This window comes from Octopus bimaculoides, chromosome 9, assembly GCF_046866305.1.
Source record: "Octopus bimaculoides isolate indiv1 chromosome 9, ASM4686630v1, whole genome shotgun sequence".
Taxonomy (NCBI): Eukaryota; Metazoa; Mollusca; class Cephalopoda; order Octopoda; family Octopodidae; genus Octopus; species Octopus bimaculoides.
This window is the reverse complement of record NC_142936.1, coordinates 77262464-77278010: the sequence shown is the minus strand read 5'-3', so window position 1 is coordinate 77278010 and position 15547 is coordinate 77262464. Positions and strand designations below refer to the sequence as shown.

The window sequence follows — 15547 nt, the reverse complement described above, 5'->3', positions numbered from 1 at the left end:
AGTGTGCCATATAGGTGGAGACAATGTTTCCTGAGGCTAAATAACAGTAACATTTGTCCCAACAGAGACTGCCACATTGTGCTGACAAATAGTCTTTACTTTAGAGTATCGTTACTGAATGTCTCTCGTTGAGAGATTTAGAAATAGTAATGTTCATATATATATATATATATATATATATATATATATATATATAATCAAGGTGCAGAAATGGCGTACTCCGAATGAATGAGGTAATGCAATCTGACGGTAGAGAGAATTCTGCGAATTAGGTACTCCAAAGTCAGTCGGAAGGACGGAGGTCCATGTGAGCGTGTGGTAAATAATTAATCAAAAAAAAAAAGGAGAAAAAACACAAGAAAAAACAACAACGCGAGGATGTGGTACATGCAAAGTATTAATAAGACGCTCAGGGATAGAACGAAAGAGCGTTTTCTGTTTCGAGCAAAGATCTTCAGAAACAGGAAACAAAAAAAAGTCCAAGAGAAAAGGAACTACATGTAGATTGTTGGCGATTTTTTCCTTCGTCTTCCTTTTCTCTTGGACTTTCATCTGTCTCCTATTTCTGAAGAAGAGCTTTGCTCGAAATGTAAAACACTTTCTTTCCTTTCCTGAGCACCTTATTAATACTTCGCAAATACCGAGTCCTCGAATTTTTGTTTTTTCTTGTGTCTTTTTTTTCCTTTTTTTATTAATTATATATATATATATATATATATATATATATATATATATACGTATATTTATATGAACAGAATCCCATACCGTAACACAAATTGCTTTATTGTTCTCTACAGCTGCCTGCATCGCTGGTCAATACTTGGAAGTATCCAACAACACTTGTGTGCCTTGCCCATATGGCACATACCAGAACATGAGCTACCAAACCAGTTGTGTAAGCTGCCCTCCCAATCATCGCACTGATGTGCTAGGAGCACAGGATATTAGCAAATGCAAATGTATGTACAGCTTTGCTCTTAATCATGTCTATCGTGTGTGTGTGTGTGTGTGTGTGTGTGTGTGTGTGTTTGCTACTTTTAAAGCATTTCGTGTTGTGTAGTCGTTTACTGAGAAATTTACTGTGTTACTTGCTTGGTCACTGCTTGGTAGTTACGTATGTATATGCGTTTGAAAGTATGTACATGTATCGATGACCGCCTCTACATGTGTTTTGCATGTTTTAATACATATACGCTGTTTATCTTGATATGAGGTCACCATGTCGCACCCATATGTTTGTGATGCATGTGCTTGGTGTACCCTTATCAGACGGGTAGTCATGGTGGGTATACTGGGCTTCGTATATTTTACCCCAGTGTCACTTTGATGGCAAGCACTGCTCTCTCACTCAATAGTAATAATAACGAATAGTCAAGAATGAAGGCAAAAAAATAGATATATAGAATCCTCTAAAGTACGAAATATCCTGCCTATGGAAAATGAAGAATTGTGCCAGTTGTTGTTGGTTTCATAAAATGCAGGCATATGGACAAATTTCTTTTGGCGAACTGGAGGACACTACTGTCTCCGGTTTCACCAGCTGTCTCGCAGACTTTGGACTCGTTTCCGTTGAATCATTCTACAAGTAGCTTTCTTGTGGCTTTACGATGAAAGTGAACATAACTAATTTTCCTTTTCTTTTCCTTTTTTCCCTTTTTTCTTTTCACCCTTCCACTTTTTGCATCTACCTTCTCGTTTTTTCTCGTGATTTCTCTCCTACCAGCGTCCTGATTTGCAAATTCAACAGGTCATCTGCTCAGAGCCTAAAGATTACTTGGAGATACAAGGCGTGTTATAAAAACCTAGCTAGACTCGTGTCTCTAATAAATGAAACTATTAGTAGCTCGTATCTTTATTCTGTCTACATTAAATAATCCTTTCTATTATAGGCATAAAGCCTGAAATTTGGGCGAGGGGGTAGTCGATTACATCAACCCCAGTACTTAGCTGGCACTTAATTTATCGACCCCGAAATGATAAAAGGTAAAGTCGACCTCGGTAGAATTTGAACTCAGAACCTTGCGACGGATGTGCATTAAATAATGTGTGTACGTGTGTGTGCATGTATGTATGTATGTATTGAAGTTGAAACCGATCATTTGTATAGAAACTCTAGTTTCACGCCACTGCGATCTTCAAGTGAGAACATGTTTTGTGTATGAGTGTGTGTTATGTGCACTAACACTTCATGGTAATAACGTTACTTAACTGCTATCTGTATAGATTTCGACGTTTACAAAACGACAGATCACTTTTTTATATAATATAATGCGTTTTTATGTTCATACCACCTTTCTCCTCTGTTTAGTCTTCTGTCCGTCGGGTTTTGACGCTAAGGGAAATAAATGCAGACCCTGCTACATCGGATCTTACAAAGACAACAACATTGATTTTTACGGTGGATGTACAAACTGTCCACCCAACTATACAACACGAGGCCCCAATACAACATCAATCAAGGACTGCAACTTGTGTAAGAATATTTTCAAGTATTTTATATATAACATAATTTTAATATAATTTGATTATTTGAATAGAATTTTAATATTCATACATAATTATATTCCTGAATATACTCGAAATAATATATTTCAACAAATATACGACTTATTGCAACAAATAGATTTGGCATGTTCTAATCTAAAGGCAAATATTAATTCGTGAATATCTTAAACAGTTATTTACATCCAATTCTTCTCATTACTGCTAGTTTTTTAACCCAGAAACCTCTACATTGAACTATTTATGTCTTTCAAAATTGATTCTTTCACACACGAAGTTGTTTTGGTAACCAATAATTCAGTCTCTTAAGATTATATTGGATTAACAAACCCTTTTAAATTAAGATTCAATTCACATCGACATAATTGCAACACCTTGAAAAACCTTAATGTGCATATTTGTCTAAGTGCATCTAGTTTTCATGAAATAACAATATGAGAACTAAAATAATTGTTTGGAAGATTTAGAACATTCCAAACTTTATAATCATGGCTAAGAAAATGAATATAGAGTTCCCTAAGAATTCTCTCTAAAATACCCATTCAGAGCTAATATTTTTCTGTCGTTATAATTGGGAATACTTCTTGGAAGCTTTTAAAATATTTAATGACAGAACATCAAACAGCCTCGCTAACATATCAAAATTGTTAACGGGTATTTCAGATTCAGTGTTTTTTCTTTTTTTACTTAACAAAAAATTTCCATTGAAATATTTCAAACCATCTAGTGTGTGAACGTCGTTTGGCTTTATTATAATGTTGTGATGCACTCCTGCCAAAGCAATGCATTTTCTATTAATATTGATTGAAAACCGATAAAATGCAAAACTAAATACTACATGATAAAATATGTGATGCTTCAGCTATAAAATGAATGCTTTATATATATATATATATATATATATATATAGCATTATATATATATATAATGCTAGCATTTATATAAGTAATGCTAGCATTACTTATATAAATGGAGTAGCATGAAACGTGCGTACTGCAATAACCTTTAAAATCTGTGTTGCTTTTTTTGATTTCTGATCACCTTGTTTTTTGAATTGTTTGGATAATACCATACTATATTCTGATGCCTAAACTTAAGTGTCACATTCAATTTTGAATCAAAAATTTATTTATATATATATATATATATATATATATATATATATATGTAAATGCACACATGCGATGTGTGTGTGTTCCTTCATAAGAAAAGCTTATATCTCTCCTTCAAAGATATCTGCATGTATAGCTTAGAGCTTAACTCCACTCAGCTAAAAGTGAGTAACATTGACCCAATTTGCTGACTTTTCCGATGACATGCAGTTGTCGATTAATGGTTGAATGACCAAAACCAAGCTTCTTTGTTAGTTCTTCAACAGTTACGATGGTATTTTGTTCTACCAGGGATTGCAGAACGTACTCGTCGAGTTCTAGAGATCTTCCAGGACGAGGCTAGCCTTCTAGGCTGTAGATTTCGGCTCGGAATTTCTAGAACCACCGTTGATACTGGCTTACGCTTATTGTCCGATCCCCATATATTGCATTGATATTCCTCACACTTTCCGTCGCGTTGTTGCCTTTATTGAACTCATAAAGCAAAATATGTTGAATATGTTCCTGTGTCACTTCCATTATATCTTTGAAAAAATAACTGTTAAAAATCGAACTGCACTCTTCAAAACCTGCACTAAGAATAAGTACAAGGTAAAATTACTACCTACTTTTATAGCGAGTTGATACAGGTATTTTATCCTGTCTCCCCTCCAACTTTTTGTTCATGTAATTGAAAAACCCGCATTATTTATGGGATGATCCAATACTTAAATAAAATGTCTGAATTATAAAATTATATCATTGAGAGTTTATTGTTTAACAGTTAAAATATTCCAAACTTCTGTAGCGTATCTGATAATGAATTAGATCATTGCTAAACTTTCCAGCATTACTTTCGTATAAATCATAAATGGGAAACTTCTCGCTCACGGAGTAATTAAGCCTATTGGTATTTTGAAAGAGTCCGCTGATGAAGTCTCAAAACTTCTAGATGAAGTGAATGATTTAAACCATAAAACTAGAATAGTAATATATCATCATATTGCTCACTGACAAGTACAGTAAACCATAAATCTGATTTTATAATTTTAGATAAGTGTAAATCTGGCGAACAGCCCAATGCTAACCAAACTGGTTGTGAACTTTGTCCTCCAGGAACTTATCAACCAGAGTGGAATAAGGAAAGCTGCATCCCATGTAACACCAATTACAGTACAAAGGCTTCAGATTCTACATATCCAAATTCCTGTAAAGATAAACAAATATTACATTTTTTTTTTTAATGAAACTTGAGTGTGTAATTTAGTTTTAAATTCATCTAATATATAAACGAGTGAGGCCATTCGAGCAGAGAAGTTATCTCTTTTTTTTTTCTTTTTTTCTTTCTTTTTTCGTATTATTCGCTGAAATAAGGCGGCGAGCTGGCAGAATAGTTAGCACGCTGGGCGAAATCCTTAGCGACATTTCTTCCGTCTTCATGTTCTGAGTTCAAATTCCGGCGTGGTCAACTTTGCCTCTCATCCGTTCGGGGTCGATAAAATAAATACTAGTCAAGCACCGGGGTCGATTCAATCGACTTACCCATTCCCTGAAATTACCAGCCTTGTGCCAAAATTTTTAATCTATTTTCTCCGTTGAAAAGTGTCATACAAAACATAACGCGTTTCTTCTTTCATAGTAGAACAGACATAAATCTCTCCCTTCTTTTTATTGTTTTCCCTAGAAATATCTTATCACAAGGCGTACGCATAGTTATGTCGATAAGAGGTTCATTTCACAATCACCTGGTTCTGAGTTCGAGTACAGAGTGACATTTCGGACTGGTATGTTATACCATAATCACGGTGTGACCAAAACCTTATCAATGGATTTGATAGACGGAAACTGAAAGAAGCCCGTCGAATATATATATACATACATATATATATATATATACACATACATACATATATATATATACATACATATATATATATATACATATATATATGTATGTATGTATATATATATATATATATATATATATATATATATATATATATATATATATATATATAATTTGTGTAAAAATCAATAAGAAGAGTACTCCATCTAATGAGAGTCTAATATTACTACATTATATATATATATATATATATATATATATATATATATATATATATATATGGCTAATTCGCAATTTTGCAACCCAAAGCATATAGACGTATATATTTCCGCCTTTATGTGAATATATATGCATATATACTAGAGTTATGGAATGGAGTTGGAAAGAGCTGGGCCATATATATATACCATAGCGAGCGTAACCTCAGAAGTGGTAAACTCCAAGCGAGGTGTATACTACCATTTACTCTCCAGGCTAAGCATATCTTGATTAGATTAAAGGTTACATTGTCGCAAGGAAGTACAATAAATCACTATTGTCCTGAAAGTTACGTTTCTATATTTACTATAGATTGCTTGAAGCTAACTTTCTTCCTACACCTCGATCCATGGATCTTTATATATATATATATTAGGTTGGTGCCTAATTATTGCAGCTTTTTTTCAACAAAAACAATAACAATATTTAACAAAAACTTCTTTAAATGACGGTCTGACCGTCTGCCAAGCAAATGGGAAGCAGTAATTGAAGTAGATGGTGAATATGCTCCGGAATAATCATTTACAGATGTTTTTGTTACATATTATTGGTTTTGTTGAATAGAATTTGTTGAAAAAAGTCCGCAATAATTATGTACCAACCCAATTTACTTCGTCATTATATTTACTGCGGCATATATATATATATATATATATATCTGTTAGACGCAATATAAAACCAAAAAGGAAAACGTCAATTGTCGCTAACAGTGACTGAGGGTACGGAATAGCACTTACATTGCTAGAAACAAGAGTCAAAGACGCTTATAGTCGAGAAAAAAAGCATATATCTATGCGCTGAGAGGGGAGATAAATGCCCTACAGCGAGCGAGGTTGCTATACTAGCTAGTTTCATATGCGTGTGTGTGTGTGTGTGTATAAAGTTAGATAAAGCCGGTTTATGGGATTACCCTGAGTTTCACGTCCAAGAAACGTTTAGCTTTACGGCCTCGCTTGAAAGGCCATAAGCCAACAGGTATGAGATCTAATGATACACCGTAAAGCTAAGAGTAACCCCTTAAACCGGTCTTATCTAACTTTATTTATGAAATATACTGTTCTATAATTGGAGTATGCTTCTTTTTCGGATTTATTTTACCGATTATTATTATTATTATTATTATTATTGAAGGCGGTGAGCTGGCAGAACCGTTAGCACGCCGCTGAACCCGAAACCAAGCGGTTGTAAAACGAGCTACTTAACCATACACCCAGGCCTGCGCCTCTCAATTGATTCTTTTATAATTTTTTTAGTGGGTGAGGTCAAATTACAATTAATACTGTTTCTATAAGATGTAAAAGCAGCGAATTGGTAGTGTCATTAGAGCATTGGAAAGAATACTTTTAAGTATGTTCTGGCTCTGTGTGATCTGAGTTCAAATCTAGTCGATTCCATACTTTTGCTTCTTTATTTTATTTTTTTTTTGTTCTTTGGTATTTTCTACAACATTCTTTTTTTGTCAATTGCAGGTTTTTGCACACCTGGATTCTACCTATTCAACAACACATGTATACCATGTCCTATTAATCAATACCAAAATGAAAGAAAGCAATCCTCTTGTCTCCCTTGTCCGTCAGGCTTCATAACGTGGGGAAATGGCTCTTCCTCGTGTGTTCGTAAGTAATTTATTACTTATCATATTATATCTATTATCTTCCTTCTTGTTTCTCTCATTGGACTGCTTTTTGAATGGTTTAGTCGAACAAATCACCCCAAGTACTTACACAATCACAAAAACATTCACACAGATACACATACACACACGCACACATACACACACACACACACTCATATATATATATATATATATATATATATATATGAACATTAAAACGTGGAAATCATGAGCAAGCGAGATAACTCGCGGTACTTTCAGACAGTATTCTCCACCACGCCATATCGCAGGCTACCAGCCAATACACTCTTCTCCCTGTTAAGTATATGTGGTTGATAATATTTATTACAGCAGCGCTGCTTCTATTTCATATATGAATTTGTTCTTACGTATGCACTGTCCGGGAATATCCGCACATAGTCTGCAAACTATATGCATATAAGTCGAGGAATGACGAAATAATTCATCTCCAATCCTCTTCGAATACGTGATGGTGATGAGCCACAGAAAAAGCGAAACATCGATGTCCATCATTCCTGGATGGGATTGGGAGGGGAGTTATCATGCTTGTCCATGATTTGCAGGTGTTTTAACACCTGGCCATTTGAGAGAGTACTCTCCACCACGTTAAATTGAAGCCTAATGGCACGAAGCATATATGTGGTTGATGAAGTTTGTTAAACTATCGCTGCTTTTGTTTCCTATTTGAATACACACACACATGCACACGCACACACGCACACACACACACACACATATATATATGCATATATATTTATATATTGTGAAGTATATTTGCCACTTAAATGCGGCTAAACCCTAAGGGTGAATGTTACTATTGCTTTTAGCCCCAGGAGAACATCTCCTCCAGCTGGCTATTGACACACTTTCTGTGCCCTGTCTTTGGTGCCCTGACCTTGGTGCTTTACTACCTAAGGACCTGATTAACTTGGATCCAGAAGATGTGTGCACGCGTACGTTTGTGTGTGTGCGTGTTCGTGTGTGTGTGTGTGTGTAAGCATAACTTAGTACTCTTTTATTACACTTGTTACATATGTTTCAGTATTCGACAATACATGACGTCACACTATAAATGAAACTAATAACGCCAACTAGTTAGTCTTATAATAAGCTTCATCTGCTGGTTCATCTACAGTGTGACATGATGCACCAATTTACGGCCACCTTTTATTATTGTTATGCTCTGTATTACGTCATAGCTTGCCCTCAGATACAGACAGCTTGTGCGTACAAGTGATGGTGGGAGTTTAACGTGTTTAACATTAGAGCCGTGGCTTAACTCGCGCGTCGAGCTCATCGAATCATACATTTATATAAATGTGTGTGTGTGTGTGTGTTTATGTACGTAATTTCTGGGACTAATGGGTATACGTAAATGTGTTGATGTGTTGAGTACAGCACTTGCACGGTTTGGGCTACCTGTGTCATCCACAGTTGGGGTATATTTCCGTCGGATCTACTTCAGGATTTCCGCAGTATTAGTTGAGATAATAATCGATTAATGACACAGAAGATGGATTCCGTACGATATCCTGCAATTGTCCCTTATGTGTAGGATGATGTGCATCATATTGTGTGGCATCAATTTTGCAGTCTTGGTCACGTCAGGTCAGGTACATGCATACGTAAAGTGGTATCCCGCTAAAAAATACTGAGTTCAGGCAGTCATGTTGATATTTGCTCGCTTCGTTATATATATATATATATATATATATATTTATATATCTGTGGGTTTAAGTACATATGATTTGATCCTTTTTATACATTTTTTTTTATTGTCTAGGTAATTGCTCAGAAGGTGAACAAAGTACGAGCTCAGACTCTTGTGTCAAATGTGCTATCGGAACCTATCGTCCTGCCAAAGATCCTGTTTGTATTAAATGCCCGTCTGATTTCCTAACTAATGGAGAAGGAAAGACATCGGAAGCGGATTGTATAATTCGTGAGTATATCAGATTGACATCCTCTTCATTTTAAGGATACATGTCAAGGATAGATCAGAGATATTATTCAAATGTTTGCTACGGAAACTTATCCCATACTTAAAATATTTAAGTGACATTAATTAGCAGGCAGTGCAAAAAATAATTGATGATTTAGGAAAATGAAAATGGACTTCACAAGTTAATGTGTGTCTGTGTCGTTATATTACAATAGTGTCAATCCCAATAGATGACTTGAAATGACAAATATATATATATATATATATATATATATATATAGGGATCAGCAGGAGTTGCTTCACCAACATACTGAAAATTTAGAAATAGCAGTTAGAATTAGTAGTTTTAACTGCTATTTCTAAATTTTCAGTATGTTGGTGAAGCAACTCTTGCTGATCCCTATATGTTTATAATTATAAATGTTTTACCGATAAAGGTTTTTTGCATACTGAACTACTTGGCAAATTTATTAATTAATTAACAATTGCCTGTCCTATATCTATATATATATATATATATATATATATATATTCCAATATACTGCTGGTAGAATACCCAATTATTAATACACAAGTGTTTTTTCATTGCATAGCAATTACATTACCGCGTGTAATAAATGGGTGAGGGTAAAGAGTTATTTTACCATTAATTTATAGCGCAATAAGAAAATGGAGGGGATCAATAGGTGGTATTCATCAACTTTTAGACATTATGTCAATTTATTTATTTACTAAAAAGACAATTATAACAATATACATACATGTATGACATATTATGCTTTACACACACACACACACACACACATATGTATATATATATAAAATATCATGTTATGTCTGGGGAGAGTCATTTTCTTATTGTGCCTTAAAATTTAACACACTCACCGGTAAAATTTCCACTTATTTCTTTTGCAAGACGCAACGAAAATTTTAGGAAAATAAAAATAAGAAATAAGTGGAAATTTTACCGGTGAGTGTGTTAAATTTTAAGGTACAATAAGAAAATAACTCTCCCCAGACACAACAGAATATGCTTCAACACACGAAATCACATAAAAAATCTTGCAAACCAAATCCAAAAACGAAATATAAAATATCAGTAATTATTAAAATATATAACATACAGCAATAGAAATTGGGATAATATCTTACAGCTGTTTCAACCAAGAGGCAAAAATATCTTATTCTACCTTTATCCCTCCAGTGGACTGAAGTAATTAGTAGATGAAATTGAGGTACTTGGGTGTTTCTCTAAGATTTGTCAGAGATTTTAGAAAGTTCATAAGGTTAAGTTATAAATATAAATACACACACATATACATAATACTACATGTTTGTATATTGTCATAATTGTCCTTTTAGTAAATAAATATATTGACATAATATAATGTCTAAATGTTGATGAATACCACCTATTGATCCCCTCCATTGCTCTCTCTTTCTCTCTCTCTCTCTCTCTCTCTCTATCTATCTATCTATATATATATATATATATATATATATATATATATATATATATATATATATATATATATGGGTTGATATAATCTGTATAGTAATGTATGTTTCACATGGTTTACGATTACTTAATCCATATATTAATGTATGTGGGTGGGTGTATGTGTAGGTGTGGGTGTCTGTCTGTCTGTGTATGGATGGACGAACGGACGGATGTGTATACACACTCATTCTTCTTCCAGCTCCCTGTAATGAAGGAACATACTACAATGGTTCAAAGTGTTTAAATTGTGCGCTGGATGAGTACCAAGACGAGAAGTATCAGAGAACTTGCAAGAGTTGTCCAAATGGTAAATATACGTCATCTGAAGGGACAAAGGATGCCACTTCATGCACAAGTAAGTTGTTTTGCTAGTCTTGTTATATACAAGGCCACAAGCTGGCAGAATCGCTAGTTCGCTATGCAAAATGCTTAGTAGCATTACGTTCTGAAATCAAATTCTGCGAGATCGTCTTTAACTTTCATCCTTTCGGGGACGGTGTAATCGAGTAGCCCCTTCAGCCTTGTGAAAGGAGTATTAGTCATATACAGGCCTGGTAGAAAAGAATATTAGTCACATACAAGGCGGCAAGCTAACAGACTAGCAAGATCATCGAAAGAAATTTCTTTCGGCCATGAGTTCAAATTCCGCGGAGATCGGATTCGCATTTCATCCCTGTGTAATAGATAAAATAGCGGGGGATTTTCTCAAAATATTTTATTCTTTTACTTATTTCAGTTATTCCACTGTGACCGTATTTGGTCACTACTTTGCAGTGTTTTAAACGATCATATTGACGTAAGTCCTGAGGTCGATGTAATCGACTTAGTCCCTTCTGTCAAAATTGTTGTACTAGTGCATAAATCAGTAGCTATTACTACTCATGTTATACGAAGTGGTGAGTAGTGAGCGAGCAGACTCGTTAGAAAATCGAAAAAAATGCCTTACGGTATTTCTTCCCTCATTATGTTTTGAGTTCAACTTTACTCCGGGGTCAATTAAGTAGAATAACACTTACGTACTTAGGTCAATGTGTGGAGGCGCAATGGCCCAGTGGTTAGGGCAGCGGATTCGTGGTCATAGGATCGCGGTTTCGATTCCCAGACTGGGCGTTGTGAGTGTTTATTGAGCGAAAACACCTAAAGTTCCACGAGGCTCCGGCAGGGGATGGTGGCTAACCCTGCTGTACTCTTTCACCACAACTTTCTCTCACTCTTACTTCCTGTTTCTGTTGTGCCTGTGGTTCAAAGGGTCAGCCTTGTCACACTGTATCACGCTGAATATCCCCGAGAACTACGTTAAGGGTACACGTGTCTGTGGAGTGCTCAGCCACTTGCACGTTAATTTCACGAGCAGGCTGTTCCGTTGATCGGATCAACTGGAACCCTCGACGTCGTAAGCGACGGAGTGCCAGCAACAACAACTTGGATCAATGTAGGCGATTAATACCCTCACCTCATGATTTCTAGAGACTGTATCTAAGTCTCGAAAGCTATGACATGCCGACTGAGAAATAGCATCACTAGGTGAGGCTGGCTGGCACTTAAGTAGCGTTGCTGCTTGACAGGTAGGCCAAGGGAGCGAGCTCGTACATTGTGTGCCCTCCTCCCCATGGTTCGAAGGCTTGTACCACCAAACAGCTAGTCAGCTCTGGCTGTCAGAACTGAAACTAACACTACGCGCCCTTCCCCTCCATTGGTCAGTTGAAGCTTTGATAGTGTCACGTGACAGTTAACTGGTGCTGGCTGCTGGAGCCTACCGGCGAGTATTTGCAGGGAGATTTGTCAGGATGGCCATTCGCCCGCTGACATTCGTTGACGCTGCATCGAAGAAACCAAAGAACAAAAGGTCAAAGAAAAAGGAGAAAGAAAAACCGCACTCAGCACCAGAGCTGAAACGCCTCCAAAAGCGGGAGGGGGTGCCACGTTGAAAACGATAAAGGAGTAGGGGCGGAAATCGGACATGGTTCCTTCTGATGATATCTTTAGCCAATGGATCCTATAAAGGAGATGTTGAGGTAGCGAACCACGAAACGTGTTTGGAATTCCTTATTCCTATATTTGCCGTCTACGCGGTCATCTGACGAGAACGGTTTCTTTCAAATGATGTTATGTTTTCATTAATCAATTAAAGGGGTCGCTTGAAGTGGCCGTAATGAACTGACACCGTTACATCTTTGTTACTCATATATATATATATATATATATATATATATATATATATATATATATATATATATATATATATATATATATATATATATATATATGTATATATATATATATATATATATATATATATATATATATATATATATATATATATATATATATATATATATATATATATATATATATATCAAAGTGTGGAGACGCAATGGCCCAGTGGTTAGGGCAGCGGACTCGCGGTCATAGGATCGTGGTTTCGATTCCCAGACCGGGCGTTGTGAGTGTTTATTGAGCGAAAACACCTAAAAGCTCCACGAGGCTCCGGCAGGGGATGGTGGCGAACCCTGCTGTACTCTTTCACCACAACTTTCTCTCACTCTTACTTCCTGTTTCTGTTGTGCCTGTAATTCAAAGGGTCAGCCTTGTCACACTGTGTCACGCTGAATATCCCCGAGAACTACGTTAAGGGTACACGTGTGTGTGGAGTGCTCAGCCACTTGCACGTTAATTTCACGAGCAGGCTGTTCTGTTGATCGGATCAACTGGAACTCTCGACGTCGTAAGCGACGGAGTGCCAACAACAGCAATATCAAAGTTGACAGTCAACTCTGAGTTTCGCCCTTAGCCGGGGTGCTCACGACAGTTGTGAACAAACCAGCTTTGTGTGAAACTTGAACCAAATCCCTTGCAACTGAATGAATAACAAAAAGCACAATTATCTCTCTCATTTATTGCAAAACGATTATCTATAAAAACTACATTTCATTGCAGCTTACTGTAAAGCAAGAAAAAATGTCTGCCCACAAAATGCGATATGTGTTGATACAGACTCTGGTCATAATTGTACATGCATTACTGGATATGTGCTGATTTCGAATGGAACGTGTGTATGTAAGTATTCTGTGATTTTTTAAAAACTTGTTTCAGTCATTGGATAGCAGTCATGGTGGTGCACCACCTTAAAGACTAGTAGAAAAATCATCCCCACACTTTTTGGAGAGTGGAGGCGAACTGCTGTGTTACAAGAATGTAAGAGGAAGTGGTTGTCAAGCAGTAGGAAATGCAAGCACAAAGACTCGCACACGCACATGCACACGCACGCATACACATACATATAAACATATATATAACGTGCATGTGTGTGTATTACTTGTTTTATGCCAGGCTATATGTAAAAACGTGGAGGCGCGTGGCTTAGTGGTTAGGGTGTCAGCATCATGATCGAAAGATTATGGTTTCGATTCCTGGACCGGGCGACGCGTTGTGTTCTTGAGCAAAACACTTCATTTCACGTTGCTCCAGTCCACTCAGCTGGAAAAATTGAGTGACGCTGCGATGGACTGGCGTCCCGTCCAGCTGGGGAACACATATGCCATTGAAACCGGGAAACCGGGCCCATGAGCCTGGCTAGGCTTTAAAAGGGCGCATTTATTTATTATATGTAAAAACAGCTTAACATGAAAGCGAAAGATTACTAAACATTTTTCAGTAGAATAGATATTTATTAATTTTTACAAATAAAAGTTTGATAGTGACTTCGAAGTTTTAATTTAATATCGATTGCCAAAAATTAAGCAAGCCTGAATCTGCATATTCCATCTCGCGTCTTGTTACTCCACGGTTACCGACATTGATTAGCAACATCTCATAAATACATTGTAGAGACACAGGCTGGGTTACCCTTCAATTTTATTTTGCCAATAAAACACACGCACTATATACTTGCTGTTTCCTTCAGCTTTATTATTATTATTATTTCTGTTTATTACAGGTTTTGTTGGAAATCCTGGAGTCTTGCATGCGTAGCGGGCTTGCTACCTGCAGCCTACAGTACCATGTTATTCGTTCTTTTCAGCTATCTAATACTTTCCTGATTCTTCAGGCCGTACCAAGGAGGCAAACCTTTTGTAACTGTTCTACTGGGCACTCTATTCCAATTTCCTTTATATTCCTCTTGATGCCTTTTGATACTGTTCCGAAGGACCCAACAATAATTGGCACTATCTTCATCGTCTTCATTTTCCATAGCCGTGCTATTTCGTACTTAAGAGGGTTGTATTTTCGCCTTTCTTCTTGACTATTTGTGGGTCAAAGGGGCATGCAGCATCAACTATATAGCACATGTGGCACATCTTGTCGATCACTACAGGGTCCAATCTGTTATGCTCTAGCGTCTGATCTGTTTGGATTGGAAAACCTCAGGGGATTTTGTTAGTCTCCGACTCCGCCACTTTCTGTGGTTTGTGCTCATATCACGTCTTGCCTCTCTCTCTCTCTCTCTCTCTCTCTCTCTCTCTTTCTCTCTCTCTCTCTCTCTCTCTTTCTCTCTCTCTCTCTCTCTCTCTCTCTCTCTCTTTCTCTCTCTCCCTCTCTCTCTCTCTCTCTCTCTCTCTCTCTCTCTAGCTCCTACTTCTCACACAATTTCCAATGTAGCATTTTCACTACCTGATCATGTCGCCACAAATTGTTGTAGTTTTGGGCAAGTCTAGGGCATTCGTTTGTGATATGGGCAATGATTTCATCCACTCTATCACAGATGCGGCACAGCAGATACACTTGCTCATTCCAAAGGTTGACCCTCCAGTTCGAGGCCAACGCTTGGTCT

The 15547-nt window shown here is 36.6% G+C and overlaps 1 protein-coding gene across 1 annotated transcript in view; it reads left to right on the top strand.

Annotated features, from left to right (window-relative positions):
- LOC106868257 (uncharacterized) overlaps positions 1 to 15547 on the top strand; it is a 228182-nt gene that overhangs the window by 196919 nt on the left and 15716 nt on the right. Inside the window, exons 51-57 of the mRNA XM_089358208.1 lie at positions 798 to 959; positions 2309 to 2473; positions 4647 to 4802; positions 7167 to 7313; positions 9117 to 9275; positions 10976 to 11131; positions 13714 to 13833. Coding sequence (XP_089214334.1) covers positions 798 to 959; positions 2309 to 2473; positions 4647 to 4802; positions 7167 to 7313; positions 9117 to 9275; positions 10976 to 11131; positions 13714 to 13833 — 1065 coding nt within the window. The remainder of the gene's footprint in view (positions 1 to 797; positions 960 to 2308; positions 2474 to 4646; positions 4803 to 7166; positions 7314 to 9116; positions 9276 to 10975; positions 11132 to 13713; positions 13834 to 15547) is intronic.